Source organism: Apodemus sylvaticus, chromosome 6 (assembly GCF_947179515.1).
Source record: "Apodemus sylvaticus chromosome 6, mApoSyl1.1, whole genome shotgun sequence".
In the NCBI taxonomy this organism is placed as follows: domain Eukaryota; kingdom Metazoa; phylum Chordata; class Mammalia; order Rodentia; family Muridae; genus Apodemus; species Apodemus sylvaticus.
This window is the reverse complement of record NC_067477.1, coordinates 126583989-126607019: the sequence shown is the minus strand read 5'-3', so window position 1 is coordinate 126607019 and position 23031 is coordinate 126583989. Positions and strand designations below refer to the sequence as shown.

General features: G+C 40.0%; 1 protein-coding gene across 2 annotated transcripts in view; it reads left to right on the top strand.

The window, feature by feature from the left end:
* Positions 1 to 21125, top strand: part of Heatr5b (HEAT repeat containing 5B) — an 87087-nt gene extending 65962 nt beyond the window's left edge. For both annotated transcript variants that reach the window (XM_052186397.1, XM_052186398.1), the window contains exons 27-36: positions 6 to 185; positions 3520 to 3757; positions 4990 to 5244; positions 6471 to 6598; positions 8476 to 8620; positions 9330 to 9596; positions 10913 to 11137; positions 14884 to 15035; positions 16454 to 16667; positions 18969 to 21125. In XM_052186397.1, coding sequence (XP_052042357.1) covers positions 6 to 185; positions 3520 to 3757; positions 4990 to 5244; positions 6471 to 6598; positions 8476 to 8620; positions 9330 to 9596; positions 10913 to 11137; positions 14884 to 15035; positions 16454 to 16667; positions 18969 to 19273 — 2109 coding nt within the window. In that variant the 3' untranslated portion in view covers positions 19274 to 21125. The remainder of the gene's footprint in view (positions 1 to 5; positions 186 to 3519; positions 3758 to 4989; positions 5245 to 6470; positions 6599 to 8475; positions 8621 to 9329; positions 9597 to 10912; positions 11138 to 14883; positions 15036 to 16453; positions 16668 to 18968) is intronic.
* The last annotated feature ends 1906 nt before the right edge of the window (positions 21126 to 23031 follow it).

The window sequence follows — 23031 nt, the reverse complement described above, 5'->3', positions numbered from 1 at the left end:
CCCAGGTGTGCAGCACATGGATTGGAAGCGGTGTTGTCAGCGATCTCAATGATCTCCGGCGGGTGCATAATCTACTTGTTTCCTCTCTGGACAAAGTTCAGGCTGGCAAGGGATCTTCTAGTCAACTATACCGAGAGAGTGCCACCACCATGGAGAAGCTGGCTGTTCTTAAGGCATGGGCAGAGGTAAACATGGCCTCCCACGGCTCACCATTCCTCCATTTGAGCCCACTGGAGGACCCTGTGTGTGGAAAGCCTTTCCAACCTTTGTCAGTCAGTCTTTGGCAAACTTTTATCTCATTTTGTATGGTGACATCCACCTGTAATCACAATGCTGGGGGTGGGGCCTGGAGCAGGAGATTGCCGTGTCAGGCCCACTCTTGCACTTCACAGCAAGTTCTAAGACAGTCAGAGGTACAAACCAAGACCTGCCTGAAAAACAGAACATAAATTCTCTGTATTGTAGAAGAGTTATTATTACTTTCAGAGACCAGAAAAGGGATCTTCTGGAACTGTATTTTTGGTTTGTTGTGAGGCATCATGTGGTGCTGGGACCCAAACTCAGGTCCTTTAGCTTCTGAGCATCTCTGCAGCCCCTCAGCCATTCCTCTCTGTTCCTGTGGTTCTGGTGGTTAGGACCACTGAACAGCAATGCTGCCTCAGCATGTGCGATAGTCAGTTGAGATAAAGGATACTGGGCTTCAGGCTAGGGACTTAGACACATTCCTCCAGAGAAAGAAATTATGGTGTATCGATGAAGTACCATAAGAATTAATTTTCTCTCCAGGTTTTAGACTATAGATCCAGCTGTCTTGCAAATAAAATATCCCTGGGATCCTGCACTTCACTCTGTTATTTTGGCAAAATGATGATTTTTGTTTATTTTAGTAAAATGTTTGCTTTTATTTATTAAATTTAGTTTCTTAAAATGAATGCAAATATGGAAAAGATACCATTTAGTGGACTTTATTTATTTTTTAAGAATAAGCCCCTAACAGTTGTTCTTCAATCTCAGCTCTTCCTTAACTAATCGGCCCAGGTATGTGTAGCAGTGTGTGTTCTGATGACCACGAAGATCCTTTTTATGGTAGCAGGTCCTCTGCACATTTGCTTCTGTGACTGATGGGCCTGCTGCGAAGTTTGGCAATTCTGAGGGTAAAGAACATTAAAATGGAGTCAAGCCCTGGAACAAGTTCTATCTCAAGATTTATCATCTGTGTGACTCCTGCAAGAGACAACTGGCTCGCTGCCTCAGTTTTATCATTAAAAAGTGGAAATATCTTTTGTAGGCTATGCGGTATAACAGTGCAAATATTTGTGCCTGGCACCTAACTGAGATAAATAAATGCCTTCAAAATTTGGTCAGAATGCCACTTAACAGAATTAGTAGTGTGCATTCATTTGGAGTACTTTTGTAGTCGGGGCTAATAGTTTAGCAATTTGTACCTCAGGCTTAGTTTTTTCTGCTGACTGGGAATTGTTACACCACTTCATTTCTTTTATCGCTTTCTTAGGTGCCAGCATGTCCTAGGTCTGTCCACTGAGACCTATTTTACCTCTGTTTACTTCACTTAGAGAGTTTGTTTGACAACTCCTCCAATTCTTTAGGTTTAAGTGAACTGTGTGACATTGGATATTACTTACTTGCTTATTCAAAACTTATTTTCTTCACATTCACTTTTATTTTTAATTTTGTTTGCATGCATGCATGTATGTATGTATGTATGCATGTATGTATGTGTTCTTAATCACAAGTGCTCTTAATCACAGAGCCATCTCTTTAGCTCTGTTCTGTTTTTTAATTTAAAAGTTTGGAAATGACTGAATATTTCATAGGATTATAATGTGAATTAAATTACATATAATTTATGTAAAGGACTGTGTGCAACACCTGCTATTTTATTCATAATGAACATTACCTTCTGTAATTAGTTTTACAGTTATTAAAGTTTTGCTTCAATCCAGGGCTAATATTTCTCTTCTTGACACTCTGATTTATCCACCAGTGTGTTATGGACTGTCAGCGCTCTGGCAGGATAGTAAAGAACAAGGCAGCTGTGCTGTATTTACTGAGCAAGACCAAGTCAGAACGAGGAGATGGGACAGAAAGTAAAGCGAGCTACCACAGGAGAACCCAGAGTTTGAAACAGGGCAGGGCACTGAGCTATGCTGTAGTCTCAGGGCTAAAATTTTGGAGCAAGTGATGTTTGAGTGGAAATTTGGAGGACAAGAGTAGATAGCAGGCAGGTGCTCATATGAAGAGTTCAAAGCTCTGGTCAGGTACTCTCCCCCCCCCCCATCCTCACATCACCTTCATGCTCTTTGTCTTTGTAGTCTCCTTTTCCCCCTGTCTTTTCTCATTCCCTGACGTTTCCTGTAAGCATTCCTCTATCTGTCAGAAGCTTTCCATGTTAGGCACGTGCATTAGTTTCCTCAGTAGACACAAGGAGCAGTGCTGGAGCGTGAGAGGAGCCTCACGACTTTGTGTACTGCAGCTGCTTTTCTCACTTGCTTGTTTTACTCCTTTTCCCTAGTTTTTTGTTTTGTTTTTTTCAAGACAGGGTTTCTCTGTGTAGCCCTGGCTGTCCTGGAACTCACTCTGTAGACCAGGCTGGCCTCGAACTCAGAAATCTGCCTGCCTCTGCCTCCCAGGTGCTGGGATTAAAGGCCCCCACTGCCTGGCCCTTTTCCTGTTTTAATTAATATTTTCCAGCACTGTGTTATCGCTTGTACAGATTCTAAATATAAATGTTAAAAAAGAAACTCAAGTAGAAATTACGCTGAATATGCTTTAGGAAACTTGCTATTACATGTCTTTTTTAAAAGGTCACAAACTACAAAGGACACAGAAAATACATGTGGCAAGTACATTGTATTCTTAGATCGGCTATCTGCTGTAATTGTGAGATTCTTAAGTATCATTTAAGGTCTGTGTAGGAGGCAGATTTGGGGTATATTTATGGTGATCCTTTCTCTGGCCACCTCCCTTCTCTCAGTCCTTTTCTTTGAATGCTGTTTGATTGTGTCTAGTAAGCCTGGGAAAGAGGCGTCAGATAGGAAGTTATACTCTGTGCTGCGAGAGACTTTCAAAATGGACCCAGGATGCCAGACTAACTCAGGGAAGCCTACTTGAGATGAATAGTTAGAAATCAGATACATTTAAAAAAATGCTTGGGAAGCAGGAGGCAAAGTCTCTCTGTAGTAGTTATCAAGAATTCAGAAAGTGACTGGCAGTGGTAGCGCACACCTTTTATCTCAGCACTCAGGAGTCAGAGGCAAGTGATCTCTGTTAATTCAAAGCTACCCTGATCCTCAGAGTGAGCTTTACAACAGCCAGGGCTGCACAGAAAATCTTGTCTTGAAAAAAGAAAACAAAACATCAAATAAAAGAATCATAAAGTTATATATGCCCTAATATTTATACCACTTTCTGTTGGTCATGTAACTGCATGATTATAACAATCTAAAATATTCCATTTTTTATTTAAACCATATTTTCAACTCATGAATGTCTTATTAGGTATATGTGGTTGCTATGAATATTAAGAAAGAAGCTGAGTTAAAACCAAAGAGAGCAATGAAAAATACTGATGATGATGACGACGATTATGGTGCCATAGACGAACTGCCTCCAGACAGTTTAATAACCCTGGTGCAGCCTGAACTGCCGACACTCAGCCGCCTGTGGCTGGCAGCATTGAGAGACTATGCACTTTTGACTTTACCAGCTGAGTTTTCCAGTCAGCTTCCCGCAGATGGTAAGTATTATGTGTGGTAGTTTGCTTTTATGGAGTTCAAACTAGTAATAAAATGGACTTGGCAGGGTCTAGAACCAACAGTAACATAATAACATCTTGAAATTTGTGGACGTAAATCTGGAACTATTTCCTTCAGGGTATATGTCCTTTATACTGGTTTTGTGAATTCAGGGTATGACAGCAAGGAGTCTATTATTAACTGAAGCAAAACCATTAGTGATGTTGTAGTGATAGCGGTACAAATAGAGCATTCTAAGTAGCTATAGGAAACAGCTAGTGACCTTTAACCCTGATCGAGTAGTGTACTGTGCTGCCCAGTGATTGTGTTTTCATGTAAACTATAGTCAAGCCAAAACCTGTTCCTAAGGCCTTTGCTTATATCATATAACTAGTTCTCCTGTTGAATCAATAGAGACACCATTATGAACATATTTTTTGTTTAGGAAAAATTCGTCCTCAAAACTGAGCCTTCTTCTCAAATATTTTAATGATAATCATTGAGTCCTCCTTTATTCACTTCTCATCAGGCACCATCAGGTGACAACGAGGAGACAGTAGCAGCTCAGTGTTGGCAGTAGAAATGGGAGGTGTGGGGAGAGGGGAGCAGAAATCAGGAGCCGGTGCCTTAAGAAGTGCGGCTAGTCCCACCAGGGGTGCACAGTATAGGTTACATGCTGTCCCTGGCTGCAGAGAGGAGAGGCTGGAAGGCGGGGGTCGGGAGGCTCAGAGAGGAGCTTGTTGCCAGAGCACTCTTGTAGGAGGCATCTCAGCTAGCCTATGTTATTCTTAAATGTGTGAACCTTTGTAACAGAAAGTGTACTGGATGGTTTTGTGTGTCACCATGACCAGGCTGGAGTTATCACAGAGAGAGGACCTTCAGTTGAGGAGATGCCCATGAGATCCAGCTGTGGGTCATTTTCTCAGTGATAACGGGGGAGGGCCCACTGTAGGTGGTTCCGTCCCTGGCGTGGTAGCCTTGGGTTCTGTAAGAAAGCAAGCTGAGCAAGCCAGAAAGGAGCATCCTTCCATGGCCTATGCCTGAGCTCCTGCTTCCTAACCTGCTTGAGTTCCACTCCTGACTTCCTTTAGTGATGAACAGCAGTGTGAAAGTGTAAGCTCAATAAACCCTTTCCTCCACAACTTACTTCTTGTTCGTGATGTTTGTGCAGGCATAGAAACCCTGACTAAGATAGAAAGTATGTTTTTACTTGATTTGGTTTTTTTTTCCACAGGGGGAGCATTTTATACTCCTGAAACCATTGATACAGCAAGACTTCACTACCGGAACTCCTGGGCCCCAATTCTCCATGCAGTGGCACTCTGGTTAAACAGCACAGGATTTATATGTCAAGAGTGCACAGAAGCAACAACTGAGTCTGGTGTACAGAAACGCTCCCCAGCGGTCAGTTTAAAGCAGGTTCCAGGAGCAATGGCTAGTGCGGAAGCCTTGCCAGAAGTTAACAAGGACAGAATGCACCTGACCCTAGGTGGGCTCACTGTGATGCACTCCAGGCCCTGCCGCTGCAGAGCTTGGAGCTCTCATTGCAATGCTGTGTAAAGCCTTGTGTAGCACACTTCAGAGAAAGAATAGTACAAGGACCTTCAGCTCCACTTATGAAATAGATGAATTTCTATCTACAAATTATCTAGAACTACTGTAAATGCTCAGCCATAATGTTCACTCACAGAACAGTATTGGTATTTCAAGGAAAAAAATGTACGGTTTTTTATTCAACTTGCTTTTTTGAATTGGTATTTATTGTCCAATGGAGAAAAAACATTTTATGATTTGGTTTTCAATAATTTTTAATTTATAAGTGTTCTTAGTTATGTATTCAATATTCTGCAGGGAATTTGTCATCTCATATTTTTTTGGAAGTGCAAAGTAAGACAACTAGTAGGTGTAATTAGTGAAAATTTAAGTAGATCTCACAGTTGAAAATATGTAAAACACCAGAGTCTTGGCCTTGTACACTGTGAGCACTTGTTTGGACAAGCCTTGTATGTAGCTGGGCATTTATAAACCTTGTATGGGAGATGGATGGCTCAGTGGTTAAGAGCACTTACTGCTTTTAGAGAGGACCTAAGTTCAATTCTAGCACCCCTCAGGTGGGTTCCCAACTGCTCTAACTCCAGCTCCAGTGGCTCTGACACTGTCCTCTGGACTCTGCAGGCATGCACACTCACAGGAACAAACCACACACACACACACACACACACACACATCATTAAATCTTAAAAAATATATGTATACGATATTGTTGGACAACTCTTTAGTGAAAGTAGTAAAATAGTCATAAATTTATTCTTAATGTAGTATATTTTTTTGAGATAAAGTCTCAATCTATAGCTTTGGATGTCCTCATTTTGTAGACCAGGCTGGCCTCAAACTCAGAGATAGACTTGTCTCTGCCTCCTAAGTGCTGGGATTAAAGGTGAACATCACCACTGTCTGGCTAATGTACTGTATATTTTTTAATTCTAGAAATTGAAAAGTGATTATCTTCATAACACACCTAATTTAAATATTAAATTAATTGAAGCACTCACTACAACCCCATATTGTATTTGTCTGTGTAGCCTAGAAAACATTTTTTAACTTCCTGGTATTAATAAGTATATAGTAATCTGGGAAAAATAGAGAAAAATATTGTATCAAAGCAACACAAGTGTTTTGTGTTGAAGACTCATGGTTTTACTTTGTACATTCCAGGTGTGAGTATACAGTTTCTTTGTTCCCCTCGACCAGAGGAGCCCATTGAACATGTTACAGCATGCCTGCAGGCCTTACATACCTTACTGGGTTCACCTTATGCACGAATCCACATTGCAGAAGATCAGGTACAGTGTATTTCTATAATAGATAATTGTATGCTGTGTTTTAATTGCATCTATCTTGGAATAAATTTCTCACATTGGAAATAAACATTGTATATTGCTAACAAGATTGTGTAACTAATACCAAAAAAAGGGGTTCTGTCTCTCTTATCTCTTGGATAACTACACAGAGTTAGACTGCAGCTACACACCATGGCTTTACCATCTTAGATCAGGAGTAGTGAGTATGGCAGTCAGGCCCCAGGGCCACAGCACTGTGATGCACAGGCAAAGGACACCTTCTCACAGAGAGGTAGTCGAATGGAATCTTAGAGAGGAACTGCCAAGGGACAAGTTTCCTTCTGAGAAAGAGCAACACAAATACAAAAACCAGATCCAGGAGTGCATGGCAAGTTCAAGGGTGTACAGTCATTTACTGTCACTGATGTAAGGCAGATAGACATCATGGGTGGGGCTGGGCAAGGCTGGGAAGGCCAAACGTGAAGCTTTCTTTACAAACAAAGGAATTTGGACTCCATACTGAAAGCTCAAGGAAATGATAATATTTAAATAGAAGGACGATTAATTTTGTTTGAATGTAACTCAGTTAAAGAGCATCAGCACATATAAATAGAAAAGTAGATAGATAGATGACTGAGAGTGACAGACACAGAAGGATTATACAGTTAGCCTTGAAGAGGTTGGTTTATGAGGTATGAGAAGGGAGCATGGAGACCAGCTATGAGGCTCTCTATCTAATCCTCCAGAGAACAGTAGTCTAGAAAACTTGAACGAAGGTGAATAGGGGATCATATTGGGAACCTGAGGATAAACAGCAGTTATGGGTCAAAAATCGAGAACTAGATGGGCAGTGGGGACCAAAGAGGGCAAAAGAGGGAGTAGGGCAAAAGCCAGAAGCTCTCAGGGGCATGGGATGCTCTGGGAGAGGCAGGGACATGGAAGGGAAGAAAGTACAGACAGATTTAGGACTACAGCAAGGGCAGAGGAGGCCTGCAGGGGCTTTAAGTAAGAAAGTCTAGAACATTCAGTTACCGAGGAGAATAGCTTGACAGGAGAGGCACTGGTCTCTCAGTCCCTGGAAGCCTGCTAGGATCCGTGAAGAACATGAAGAACAAGGAACAGACTGGGATGTATTTTGATTGTGAATTTCTTTGCAATTGAGGGAATTGGCTCCAGAGCCTCATGTATGCTGAGCCAGCACTTTCTGACTGAGCAGTGCCCCAAGCTGTGTAGGGGCGTTCCTGTGTTAAGAGAAGAGAGGAGAGTTCTGACTGAATTAACTTTCTTTTCTGTTTCTTAATTTATGGCAAGCTCATTGTTTTAGTTACATGAAGAAAAATTTAGAGACCTAAAATTACAGTCTGTGGTTAAGAGCACTGACTGCTCTTCCAGATGTCCTGAGTTCATTCCCAACAACCACATGGTGGCTCACAACAATCTGCATTAGGATCTGATGCCCTCTTCTGGTGTGTCTGAAGACAGCTACAATGTACGCACATAAAATAAATAAATAAATAAATCTTTTAAAAAAAAAAGATTACAGTTTGTAATAGTTGTTAAAGTGAAAACACACCAATTCCTCAGCTTAGGTGGGCAATTAGGAACTTCAGTGACATTGAATTCTAGCAACACTAATAGCTTAGGTGTTTTATTCCAGTAGGAGAATAATAATCTCTGCATATAAAACATTTAAATATTTAAATACTATATGTTGCTTGAATATCTCATAGGAGAAAGTGTGATCTCTCACTCTTCTTATTTCATATATTAAATTTTAGTTATAAAATCATTATTTCATATGTATTTTCTCAGATTTTAATAGTACACATCTGTCATTTGAAATTGAAATTAACTAAGTGCATTTGTATTAATTATAAAAGCTGATTGGTGTTGAGCTGCTAAGTGTCCTGCACCGCCTGTTACTGACCTGGAACCCACCCGCTATCCAGCTGCTGGTCACTGGAGTTGTGCAGCAGATTGTCAGGGCTGCTCAGGACTATGTACAGGAAAAGAGAAGCGCTCTAAGTAAGCACTGGAAGCAACCTTGTTTGTTCCCCAGGGTTTGGAATTGGTTCTTTTATGTGTATGGCTGTTTTGCCACATGCATGCCTGGGGCCCACAGAGACCGGAAGAGGGCATCGGTTCCCTAGAAGTGGACTTTCAGATGGTTGTGAGCTGCCATGTGGGTGCCAGGAATCAAACCCAGGGCTTCTGGAAGAGCAACCAGTGCTCTTAACTGGTTGCTATCTTAACTTGAGCCATCTCTCTAGCTCTACACTCTGAGTTTTATAACCAGGCATGATGGACATACCTGTAATCTCAGCATTTGGGAGGTAGAAACGAAAAGATGAAAAAGTACAATGTTTGTTCAGCACCATATAGCAGATTCAAAGTCAATTTGGACTAGAGGCCGGTCTCAAAACAAAATTAAAATTAAAATTAAAATAGTTCATTTTACTTCTTCCATTCCGAAGTATCAATGTTATATGGTTCACCTAGCATATTTGTTATTCCTGTTGTGAAGTACCAACTTAATAAAATGCCTAGCAATGATTTTCCAGGTGAAATGGCCTGCTCATGGCTTTCAAGGATGTTTCTTCCAGCCTGAGCACTGTACCAGGGCAGATGGCACCCATTACATATTGACTTATAAATCCTTTACATATGGCTTTAAATATACTTATTATTTTGTGTATGTTTTTGCTGGAAATGTCAAATTATATCTTTTCCTAAGATGAAGAGGATGTAGAAAAAGAGTCCTGTCCTACATTAGGAGAAGGGGGTGACACCGGTGGCCTCATTCCTGGAAAGTCCCTTGTGTTTGCAACCATGGAGCTGATGATGTTCATTTTAGTACGGCATATGCCACACCTGAGTACCAAGATGTTGGACTCTCCAAGTCACATGGTCACGAAAACTCAGCTGTCAGAGGAAAGTGCTCGCTTGGTGGCAGCCACGGTGGCCATTCTCTCGGATCTGCCATCGCTTTGTTCACCGGCTGGTGTGTATTGATCAGTATTTGAGAGTGTGCTATGTGGAAGTAGACAAAGATGAGTGTCCTTTGATTTTTATAGTTTCTGTTTCCTTTCTTAAATCTCAGCTGCTAAATGAGAAGTTTTTTAAAGGGTTAGTTTGCCTTTAACAGCCTGGAAAAAACTAAAATATCTAAAGCTTACAACCTAAGGTAGCCTTGCCCACATGTTCAAAATCCCCATCTTGGTTTTGATTCCCAATATCATAAAACAAACGAACACCTGAAGGTTGAGGGAAGACATGAAGTCAGCAGACAAACATGGAAAGAATGACAGCTCCTGTTTTATAATCTGGTTCCCATTCATGAGTGTCATTGCTAACTAATGCATGCCTGAAGACAGTGACAGTCAACTGTAAGGAGCACTGAAAAGAACTGGTGAATAAAGGTGATAGTTGTCAGTAGATTGAACAACTATGGCACGGAATAGACTTCCCTCAGTGTTAAAGCCAAAACAGTCCCAGGAAGTGTGTGGGCCCATTCAGCCCAAGCAGACCTTTCAGACGCCTACCTGGCAAGCATGAACTGGTGACTTCTCCATCTCGGTCTCTTGGAAGGAGCCTCAGTGAGGGCAGGCTCAGGCTCTAGGATGCTTTTGTCTGCACTCTCTGCTCAGGAGTTTATTTCCCTGACCTGAGTTGACTCTTGCCTACTGAAAGGTGATTACATATCTTAGATTCCCCAGGCTACTCAGAGTGTGTGGCTAGTTTTGGACTGTTCGTGGCTCTCCTCTCTTCCCTTATGAAGGGCAGTGTTATATAGCCACCATTGGACGTAAGAAAACCGAGATTCAGTTGGAACAAAAATGAAAATGCCACTTCTGTTTTAAAAACGATGTGGCTCTTTGTCATTTTTAGATATTGATTTATGATAGTAATACAGTAAATTTTGAATAAAATCAAGGATAGAATTAATATTAAATCACTGTCAGCCAGGCACAGTGATGCTGAGGCAGGATTGTTTGAGTGCAGGAGTGTGAAGCCAGGTGAACACAGTCATGAGCCCTTATCTGAGGGGGAGAAGAACACAGTTAACTGTTTAAAAACAGTGTGTGTGTGTGTGTGTGTGTGTGTGTATGTGGTGTGTATATGTGTCTGTGTATGTATCTCTGCTTGTGTCTGTGTGTGTCTGTGTGTGTATCTGTGCGTGTATCTGTGTGTGTCTGTGTATATATCTGCGTGTGTGTGTGGGTGTGTTTGTTTCTGTGTGTCTGTGTGATGGAAACAGTTATCATGGGAGAATTGAAGGAGTTACAAAATATTTTATTTTATTTGTTTTTATTTCAGGATGTATGACAATCCTGCCCACAATTCTGTTCTTAATTGCAAGAATATTGAAAGACACAGCAATAAAGTCTGCGGACAACCAGGTTCCTGCCCCAGTCAGTGCAGCTCTTCAGGGAATAAAAAGTATCGTGACTCTGTCCATGGCCAAAACTGAGGAAACTCAGAGACAGTGGACAGCTCTAATTCGGAGCACTCTTGCCTGCATCCTGGAATATTCTCAACCAGGTAGCCTGTCTGAGTTTTCAAAGTTTTAATTTCTGAAGATGTTTGTTCCTGGGGCTGGAGAGATGGTTTAGTGGTTAAGAGCACTGGCTGCTCTTCTGAAGGTCCTGAGTTCAATTCCCAGCAACCACATAATGGCTCATAACATCTGTCATTATATCTAAGGCCCTCTTCATGTGTTTCTGAAGACAGTGATAGTATACTCATATTTATATATATATTATGCATATAAAATAAATAAACAGATCTTTAAAAATAAAAAAGATGTTTGTTTGGTAATAAATTATGACTTGAAGAACCTTGTCAGGAGACTGCTGTACAACACTGCATCAGCCCAAGAGATGTTTTGTCACATCTCAGACTTGAAGTATAAATGCATCTTCCAAGAGCATGGGCTCTAAAAAACCTTTTTCTAAGTGCTTATATGCATGTTCCCAGGTTAAAAGGAGAGACAGTATAGACCCAGAACTGACATGTACTGGTACATGTATGCTTACTTACAGGTTTTCTTCTTATTCTCTCCCTTTGGAATCCTGTTCCTCCCTCCCTCTCTCCTTTCCTCCCTCTCTCCTTCTTTCCTCTTCCTCCTTTTGATATTGTTTCATTTATTTTTTGAATCAGGGCCTTGTTATGAAGCCTAGGATACCTTCAAAGTCATGATCATCCCATGTTAGTCTCTTGATTCCTAAGATTACAGAAATATACCACAATGTCTGGCATGTGTTGCAATGAAAATAACAAAATCATAGCAGGACAGGATAGCACATCCTGCTACCCTATAAGAGGCAGGGCAGGTGTTTCTCTGTGAGCTCAAAGCCTCCCAAGTCTACATAGTGAGTTCCAGGCCAGCCAGAGCCAATATAATGAGGCCCTATCTCCAGAGAAAAAGTAATAAAAGAGGAGACTAAATATTTATGACTGTATCCTAACATATCCCCAAATAAAGCTACAGTCTTGATATTGAAATATTTTATCCTATGCTTGTATATAGAAGTGAGGGATTTCTTATGTTAATATGTAATATTAATATGTTTATTATGTTATATGTTAATTATATTAGTATATGCTAATTACATATTATATGTTAATTACATATTATATATTAATATGTTAATACTAATTAGCCCAGAAGCTCTGAATTCCCAAGGCACAAATTGCATAACAAATGACTCCCATGAAGTACAGAGAGGGTCCTGAACCTAGAAAGGACTGATGTAGCATTGGAGGGGAATATAAGGACAGAGAAAAAGGAGGGAGGTGATTGGAGAATGGATGGAGAGAAGAAGTTTTATGGGACATATGGGGAGCGGGCATCTGGGAAAGGGGAAATCATTTGGAATGCAAACAAAAATATAGAAAATAAAAATATTAAAAAAATATGTATTAGTTAGCAAATATATATGTATATGTTCATGCTTATATTGAGTAAGATAAGTAATTATGAAATATATGGTATTTGTTTATGTTTTTTAATTAAGTAAATTTATTATATTAGTAAAATTTCATTATTTTATCTTTTCAATCAATTTGCCAGTTACTTGTTATCTGTCAATGAGTATGTTTTTTAATTTCTAATTTTCCACAATTACAAAGATAGTTGTGATAAACATCCTTAAAGATGCCTCATGTTTTTTAATGGCACATATGAGGACTGAGAATACATATTTCAATACCACTTTCATCATATAATGCCAAATTGATGTCCACTGTGTCTTTATGAATTTATGATTCCATCAGCAACATCTGCTAATCTAATCTCTGTACATCAATTTGACTTGTCCTTGTCTTGGTGAATATAAACATTTTTATATTCATTTTTAATCCAGGGGAAGTACACTTTCACAGTTTTTATCTTTTCCCACTTAAATTGTATTTTCTTTTTAAATAAAATATCATTGCTGTGAAAACAGAGTAAGAAGGAAAAGTCTGCCACCTTGTTTTTGAAACCTTTTCACAGCCAGGCATCAAGGCTCATATCTAATCCCAGTCCTTAGACAGTGAGGGCAGGCTTGCTATGGAGAGCATTTCCAGCCTGGAATGTTTCTTATTTAAAGAATTGAGGATCTGCACTTAAAAGTTGTGTGTACGTTCACTCAGAAATCCTCCTGGGAGCAATGAGTCCTTTAAAACTGTTGCAATACTTTTCTTCATTTTTAGAACGTTTGATTTTAAAAGAATTTCAAACTTTAATAAGATGGTGGAGAATAGATTTGTGGACTTCAGTATTGTCCAGTATTGTCATAGATACTGCCTCCCACTCCATTGGGCCCTAGTGAAATTCATATATCACTACTGTTCCTCATCTTAATTAACTCTACTGAGCCATTTGAGAATATGCCAACATTTTTGTGAGGTTTTACTCCTGAATACTTCATAGGTATCCTAAGAACAGAGAAATTCCTTAAATACCCACAAAAGAATTGCCAAACTTAGGAATTTAGCATTGATGCAGTGTTATTGCTGTTCAAATGTAAATTTCAGAAGTTGCCCTAAGAATGCCTTTTTCTCTGCGTTATTCTCATGTTTCGTTGGGACATTTCCCTAGCCTTTATCTTTTATAGTATTCCGAGTTTGGTTTTATTCTGTTTTGTTGCTTTCTGTGTAGCCCTGGCTGTTCTGGAAGTCACATAGACTAGGTTAGCCTGGAACTCAGGGATACTCCTCTCTCTGCCCCCCTTACCCCTCAGTGCTAGGATCACGAGCATGCAGTCAATGCATATTCCTGGATTTGAAGACGACAGGACACCTATTGTGTAGAATGTTCCTTAATTTATAGTTGTTCAATTTTCACCTTGTTTTAATATACATTCAGTTTATACCTTTTGAGCAGGAATATCACATAAGTAATGTATATCTTTCTCAGACAGTCATGTAAGACAACATATAATATTGCTTTATCCAACATCCAGAATGTTTTGGCCACCAGAATGTCTAGGCCAGGGTTGGTGGCACACACCTTTAGTCCCAGCACTCAGTAGGCAGAGGCAAGTGCATCTCTGAGTTTGAGGCCAGCCTGGTCTATATAGTGAGTTTTAGAACAGTCAGCCAAATCTATAGAGAGAGACCTTGTCTCAAATAAGGAAGCAAATAAACACACAAAATCTACTTTATTTATTTATTTATTTACTTATTTATTTATTTATTTAATTTCCATATGCATGTGTGCTTGTACAAGAGCATTGGATCCCCTAGAAATAGAGCACCAGACAACCATGAGCTACCGTGTGGATGCTGGGAATTGATCCCAGATCCTCTGGAAGAGCAGCCAGTACCCTTAACTGCTGAGGCATCTCTTTAGACCTTTGGGTTTTCCTTTTTAAGACAAAGTTGTACTTTGTAGTCTACACTGGCCTGATGTCACTCTGTCACCAGGCTGCCTTCAAATTTGTGCTGATAATCCTGCCTCCAACTCCCTCTGCCGGGTTTATGGTTATGCAGCACCATGGCAAATCTAACTTTCATTATTTTGTCAAGATGGCGTCTGCCACAATTCTACATTATAATGCTGCATTTCTCGTTTCTATAGTAAGTGCTCTGCAGAGTCTGTCTTAACTGTCTGCTTCCTGTCAAACTTTAACACACCAATTTAAAAAGTGTGCCTGAAGCATTTATTCCTACCATAGTTCCACAATGAGAATTTTGTAATCTGTATTTTTCAGGTTGAGACACACTCTAGTAAACCTTGGAAGAGTGTTGTCCACATCTGTAACCCCCAAATCTCCCCACGTTACTTGCCTTTTGTTTCGTAGATGACTGTATGCCCGCGCCTGATGAAGCAAGCATGCTTACAGCCATTGCGCTCTTCCTGTGGTCTGCCAGCAGTGAAATAATAGGAGTGCAGTCCCTGCAGAATGGCTGCATGAACAGATTTAAAAGTGCCCTGAACTCATATGACCCATGGGTGAGTTACCCCACCAAAGCCTACTTTCTCAGGGGTCTTCAGATGAGCCCACTAAGAGCTGATGATGCGTGTGACAAGAACTTCCATGCCTGCATTACGGCTTCATCTTTTGCATCTCCTTATTTGTACTGTGTGCATATGTGTGATGTCTGTGTGTGTGCACGTACTTGTGTGCCACCACACCCATTCTTACCTGCATAACTGTATGGTCAGCCTGTAGAGTGACTTTTAAATGGAAAAGCTGTTTAAGAGCTCTGTGTTTATGTGCTCCAAGTGACATATATAGATACTCACATATGCCGAAATTGTCTAATGAATGAAATATTTTATTAACCTAGCCATAATTATTAGAGACTTTACCTGGGTTTTGTTTCATACCATTTATTTCAGTGATACCAAGGATGTTAAAGGATAACATTGTTGCATCTTTTCTGTTACCCTATCCCCCAGACTGGGTTTCTCTGTGTAGCTTAGCTGTCCCAGAACTGGATCTGTGGAATCTGAGGGATCTGTGGAATCTGTGAACCAGGCTGGCTTTGAACTCACAGAGATTAGCCAGCCTCTGCCTCCTGAGTGCTGAGATTAAAAGGCCTGCGTCACTGTCACTATTGCATCTTTCAATGAACATGTTTTATGGTTTATTTTGTCAAAGTCCAAGTTAAGGCTTCTCAAACATGCTGCACACCAGGAAAAGAAAATCAGTATAGAACATTCCTGCCTCCACGCTGAGTTTCCTTAAAAATCTTCAGATTTGTAGCTCAGTGACCTGCATTCTTAAACTGTCCCTCACACTTTTCTATTTGCAGAGGAATTTGGTGGTTTACTTTCTGACAAAGTATTGAAACAAATTTACACAATGAGAATGATGACAAATGCTAGCACTCAGGAGCAGAGGCTACCCCATCCCTACAAATTTGAAGCTAGCCTGGTCTACATAGTGAGTTCCATGCTCACTGGAACTATATAATGAGAACTTGCCTCAAGAGACAAGAAAAGAAAAAGCTAGTATGAGGCTTATCTAATCTAGGTATATCCAATGGGACTCTCCTTTCTAGTCCTAGAAATTGATATGAAACAGTTGTTTCCAAGAATCATAAGGGGTTGATGCATCTAAATAGTGTTTTTATAGCTTTATTCAGCCTTTTGTTAGCCTCTCTTACTCTATTGCATTAAAATTAAACAATTATACATTAAAGGAAGAATTGAAAAGAAATCAGGCTTTCTAGTTCTGACTTTCCCACACAGTAGAAATATTGGTTATATAAGCCTGATGATTTTGGTAACTCATATATAAGGAATTTCTCTAATCTCCAGTTTCATTTTGTTAGCATGAAGTTCCATTGTTGTCCTTTTCAGGAGCTGTTAGGTGCAGTGTGACTCAGACCTGCTGCATTAATTAAAATCTCTCTTTTACATAGGTTCAAGCCAAATGCTACCAGCTTCTCCTCTCGGTCTTCCAGCATTCCAATCGCGCGCTTTCTACTCCCTACATCCACTCATTAGCCCCGCTAGTGGTCGCGAAGCTGAAAGCTGTGGAGAAAAACAGACCAGCCAGTACCACGGAACTTCTGGCTGTCCAAGAAGGAATTAAAGTTCTTGAAACATTGGTTGCTCTTGGGGAAGAACAGAACAGTAAGTATTTTCTGATTAAATGCCACTAGTCCAAAATGAAGACCTGTGTTATTTATGAATCTTAACATTAAATATGGGCTTTGTAGCAGTGAGCTTTCTGAGAAGCAGTTATGGTCTGAGTACATGATGTTTTTGCTCATGTTACTAGTACAACATATTGGGTTTCTGTATATTTATTTTTCAGTGAATTACTCAGTGAATTACCGAGGGCATTTTAACACATGGATTCCGGTTTTAATTTTCTAGCAATGTGTTTTTAAGAACTAGAAACAGTATAGATTTAATATAATTTTTAAAATAAAATAAAAATTGCATAAACCTTCTGTTATAACCATGAAGTAGAAGCACCAAGTATCATAAGATACCTCAGGATTTGATACTTAACTTTTGCTTCATGAAAACTGTAAAATGCCTTTATTGAACCAGAAATGTATGCAGATGCACACTCAAATTGGATTTTTAATTGTTGTGGGAAGGCTAAATTCCCAACAAATGCCTTATGATTAAACATTAAGCTGCTCCTAATTTTCAAGACCCTCTTCCTGAGCGGGGAAAGACTTCCCCTTCACATGGAATCCTGGCCTCCATGCTAAGCAGGGGCGGGGTCTCATCTCTGTTGGTCTCCATGTGAAGCTTAAATCTAAACTGGGCATCTGTTAAGGAACTGAAAGGCAAGTCAGTTCCAAAGTACTTTAAATATTGAAGGACAGTAAGATCAGTGTTACCATTACAAAGTGAATAAGATTAAGTCCTGTCTATGAAGTTTATAGTTAGCAAAATAAAAATAGAAATACAGTTAATCCTACTTTGTATCCAAGTAACTTACACATTAATTTATTGCTTCCTGTAATAAATTCTTGTGAATGGTCCTCTCTTCCTTACTGCCACAGTTCTGACATGACTTCATTTTGTGCCTGCTGCAAACTTGAGTCCATGGCTTCATGCATGTGATCAACTGCTGAGCTGTGTCTCCAGTCACACAATAGCTTGTCAAAATTCTCAACTTTCTTCACAAGTTTCTGGGAAAGTTTTTCATGAAAAGAGATCACATTTGCAAAGAGGTCAAAAAAGTTAAATGATAATTCAAAACGTAAAGGTCCTCTTAAAGTCATATGACTATATAAGAGTTTTAAAAATCTAAAAAATGTTATCAAAGTAACATCATTCATTCAAGTCCTTATTCATTTATTTATTACTATCCTCCTAGTCTATCTAATCCTATTAAGTGATTTTTTTTTACCATTTTTATCCCTGTGAATTGATATTAAACCCAGGCACATCCATTTTCTCACCAAGCTATACCTCCACACTTAACCTTTATTTTGCATAGCATTTAGTCTTGAATTTTAACCAATGGCGGAGCTAGAGAAGGGACTCAAGGACCTGAAGAGGTTTGCAGCCCCATAGGAACAATAATATGTACCAACTAGTAATCCCAGGGCTCCCAGGGACTAAACCACCAACCAAACAGTACACATGGACGGACCCATGGCTGCAGCTACACATGTAGCAGAGGAAGGCCATTGGTCCTGTGAAGGATCAGTGCCACAGTTTAGGGGAATGCCAGGTCAGGAGAATGAGGAGGGGAGGAGATTGGTAAGCAGGGGGTGGGGGAATAGGATAGGGGGATTTTGGAGGGGTAACGAGGAAAGGGGATACCATTTGAAATGTAAATAAAGCAAATATCAAATAAAAAAAAGTCCAGTTACTTTTTATATGTATTTACTAACTATATACTTATTTTTTCTCTTAAAACTCTTGCTGTAGTATAAAACATTTATAATCCAAGTAAAACCAAGTATTATTGGCACATCTTACTAATAGTGCAAATTGATCCTATTAGAAGATGGAAATTGTAATGCTTTAGTTGTACTGATGTTTTAAACTTTACTTTTTGAGATTTATTTAGTTCATAGATATGGCTGCAGCCTTGTTTGCTATTAAACTATAGTTGCACAAATAAATGTTATATATTACATAAAATATGGTTATTATTATAGATGATGAGCTGCAGGACTGAGTGATGGTCAGTGGTTAAGAGCACTGGATGACCTGGGTTCAATTCCCAGCATCCACACGACAGCTCACAATTGTCTGTAAAAAAAAAACAAAAAACAAAAAAACAGTCAATCTTCTGAGTTTGAGGCCAGCCTGGTCTACAGAGTGAGTTCCAGGACAGTCAGGGCTATACAGAGAAACCCTGTCCTGAAAAACAAACAAACAAACAAAAAACAAACCCCCAAAACCCAGTCCATCTGCACGCTCTCCAGTCATGCCAGTCCTTTCTGCTCTCTGTTCCAGGAGTCCAGTTACTCGCTCTTCTAGTGCCCACTCTGATTTCTTACCTGCTGGATGAAAGTTCTTTTGCCTCAGCAAGTCCGATCTCCAAAGATCTTCATGAGTTTGCACTCCAGAACTTAATGCATATTGGACCTCTGTACCCACATGCTTTCAAGACAGTGATGGGGGCTGCTCCTGAACTGAAAGCTCGCCTAGAGACTGCTGTCCGAGCCAGCCAGGCAAGCAAAGCTAAGGCAGCCGCCAGGCAGCCTGCCCCCACCACACATTCTGCACCAACAATCAAGCTGAAAACAAGCTTTTTGTAGTGTGCCTTTCCATTCATCTGTATCTATTTTTTTCTCAAACATTTACCATGTTATAGATTAACACTAACATGCACATAATATATTACAATGCTCACACATTATAAAATTCAAGATATATAAACTGACACACAGAACATGTGTACATTGCATTCTTATTACAGATTAAGACATGACACTTTCTGATCTTGTAAAAACATAGTCAAGATCATCATAACTTATCATTTTTAAAAACTGAGTGCTTTGCATTACATGGTAATTCTTTGGTTTTGTTTAAAATCTTTGTACTTACTAAAAGAAGTAGCTTTTCTACAAAGCTTGATTGTTTCATCCATGATAGAAGACAAAACTTCCATTTTATGAATAACTACATATTTATGTACAGTAAACCTATAGGATACATAAACTCCAAACTCCGTTAAGACCTTTGCTGGAGGACACGGTGATGAGAGTCTTAAAATGAGGCGGAGCCCTCAAGACTGAGATGAATGGACACCAAGCGATCATACGCATTGCAAAGGCATGAGAGAAGTCTGACCGAATGAGAAACAAGTTGGCAAAACAAAACTGCCATTATGAGTCATTTAAGGTTTTCTTTGGAAGGCTGGCACCCAGAACTCCCAGCACCCGGATGACTGAGAGCAAGAATATGTGCGTTCTGGTGGATAAGGGCTGACTCGGTCTGCTAGCCAGCTGAGGGAAGCACTGTCTGCTCCATGCACCAAGCAGCCACCTCTTCCTCTATCTGAACAGTTTAGCACAGTTGCAGACAAGGACGACAGGATCGGCTTGTTTGGAAAGATACTGACCACCTGTCTGGATCTCCGCCGTGGGTGCTCGAGCTCCCATGGAGATGGCTTCGCGATGGCCGCGGTTATACTTCTGCTTTGGCTTCTGGCTCCTTTCCATTGTCCGTCGGACAACAGCTTCATGGAGCCCCTAATCCTCCTCCAGTCTGCCTCCTCTCCTCCTCCACCACAGCCCTCCTCCCGCTCCTCCTCCAGCTGCTGCTCCTCTAGCTTCTTCTGCATGTCCAGGTGCCTCTCATAGCGCTGCCTGGCTCGCTCTTCCCTCTCTATCCAGATGTTTTCCCATGCAGCTAGATGTTTTTCTCGTTCCTCACAGCATTCTCTGGCGAGATGCTGCTGGTCAGGTCAAAGCATAGCACAGGGGGATCTGGTTTATTCCTGTGTGGTTGTCAGTTTGTCCTGAAACGGAAGTGGGGCGGCTGGGGGCAGTTCTCTTTTCTTGTGCTTTATGCCATCAGACGCTAGGACAGCAAAGGCGCACACTCTCATTTGTATTTATATTTCTTGTAGTTAGTGACTACCCTTGAGCCATTCCACATTATGGATTGTTTTATTTGTATATTGGAATTATAATGCTTTGAAGTTGATTAAGTGAAATAGTGTTTATACCTCTTACTGAGTTTTAAAAATCAAGTGGTAAAATATTTTCAGTTTTTTCTCAGTATATTTCTCTTTTGTTGATTCTTGTTTGTTGTTCCTGTGGGGTTTTGTTTCTGGTTTTTGGTACAGGTTACTGGACCAGAGCCTTGCTCAGTACTGTAAGCATGCACTGTACTGATGGATGCCCCTGGTCCCTAATTAATTTAATGTTCTTAACTCTAAGCCACAGTCCTTTAACTTTCTTCGAATATAATTTCATCATGTAGTTAGTCAGTCATTGGATAGTACTAGGAAAAGAAAATGGGTCAAATTTTAGCGTTTGTCATAAAAAACTAATTGAAAAGCAAACAGAGAATAAAATTGGAAATGGCTCAAATAACAGAAAAAACTTTGTTTATGGTAAATATCCTATGAATAAAAGCACATTTTCTAGCCATTCCATCAAATATCCTTGTCTTTCTGATGGGCTTTTGACTTTTACATTAAATGCCTAAATTATGCTGCATATATCTGTCTTGCTTACTGAATTGAAATCCTCATCTAAAGATCTGCGAAGGCATTTCCAGTGTGCTGTGCTATTCTGCTTATTTTTAATGGCTAAAATTTGTCCTGCTCCATGAACTTCCCTAACCTAAAGGGAGAGAAGCCCATGAATATACAAGAAGCCTACAGAACTCCAAATAGACTGGACCAGAACAGAAATACACATACTAGTCAAAACCCAAAATGTACTAAATAAAGAATATTAAAAGCAGTAAGAGAAAAAGGCCACGTAGCATATAAAGGAAGAACTGTCAGAATTACACCGGACTTCTCACCAGAGACTATGAAAGCTTGAAGATCGTGGGCTGATCTCATGCAGACTCTAAGAGAACACAAATGCCAGGCAAGACTACTATACCCAGAAAACTCTCAATCACCATAGATGGAGAAACCAAGATATTCCATGATAAAACCAAATTTACACAATATCTTTCCACAAACCCAGCCCTACAAAGGATAATAGGTGGAAAACACCAATACAAGGAGGGAAACTACACCCTGGATAGAGCAAGATAGTAATCTTCTTTCATCAAACCAATAGAAGATAACCACTCAAATATAAAAATAACATCAAAAATAACAGGGAATAATAATCACTTTTCCTTAATATCTCTTAACATCAATGGACTCATTCCCAAATAAAAAGACAAAGGCTAACAGACTGAATATGTAAACAGAACCCTCCATTTTGCTGCATACAGGAAGCACACCTCAGTGTCGAAGACAACACTACCTCAGAGTAAAAGACTGGAAAACAACTTTATAAGCAAATGGTCTCATGAAACAAGCCGGAGTAGCCACTCTAATATAGGATAAAATTGAGTTTCAGCCTGAAGTCATCAAAAGAGACATGGAAGGATACTTCTTACTGGTCAAAGGAAAATTCCACTAAGAAGAACTCTCAATTCTGAACATCTATTCTCCAAATTTAAGGGAAATCTCATTCATAAAAGAAACTTTACAGTGTCCTTTGCCTTAAAGAAACTTTGTAATTTTATGAGGTCCCATTAGCCAATTCTTGATCTTAGGGCATAAGCTATTGGTGTTCGGTTCAGGAACTTTTCCCTTGTGCCCATGTCCTCAAGGGATTTCCCCACTTTCTTTTCTATTAGTTTCAGTGTGTCTGGTTTTACGTGGAGGTCCTTGATCCATTTGGAGTTGAACTTAGTACAAGGAGATAAGAATGGATCAATTCGCATTCTTCTGCATGCTGACCTCCAGTTGAACCAGCATCATTTGTTGAAAAGGCTATCTTATGAGGTCCCATTTGTCAATTCTTGCTCTTAGAGCATACGCTATTGGTGTTCTGTTCAGAAACTTTCTCCCTGTACCGATGTCCTCAAGGGTCTTCCCCAGTTTCTTTTCTATTAGCTTCAGAGTGTCTGGCTTTATGTGGAGGTCCTTGATCCATTTGGATTTGAGCTTAGTACAAGGAGACAAGGATGGATCAAGTCGCATTCTTCTGCATGCTGACCTCCAGTTGAACCAGCACCATTTGTTGAAAAGGCTATCTTTTTTCCATTGGATGTTTTCAGCCTCTTTGTCGAGGATCAAGTGGCCATAGGTGTGTGGGTTCATTTCTGGATCTTCAATCCTGTTCCATTGATCCTCCTGCCTGTCACTGTACCAATACCATGCAGTTTTTAACACTATTGCTCTGTAGTATTGCTTGAGGTCAGGGATACTGATTCCCCCAGATTTTCTTTTGTTGCTGAGAATACTTTTAGCTATCCTGGGTTTTTTGTTGTTCCAGATGAATTTGATAATTGCTCTTTCTAACTCTGTGAAGAATTGAGTTGGGATTTTGAT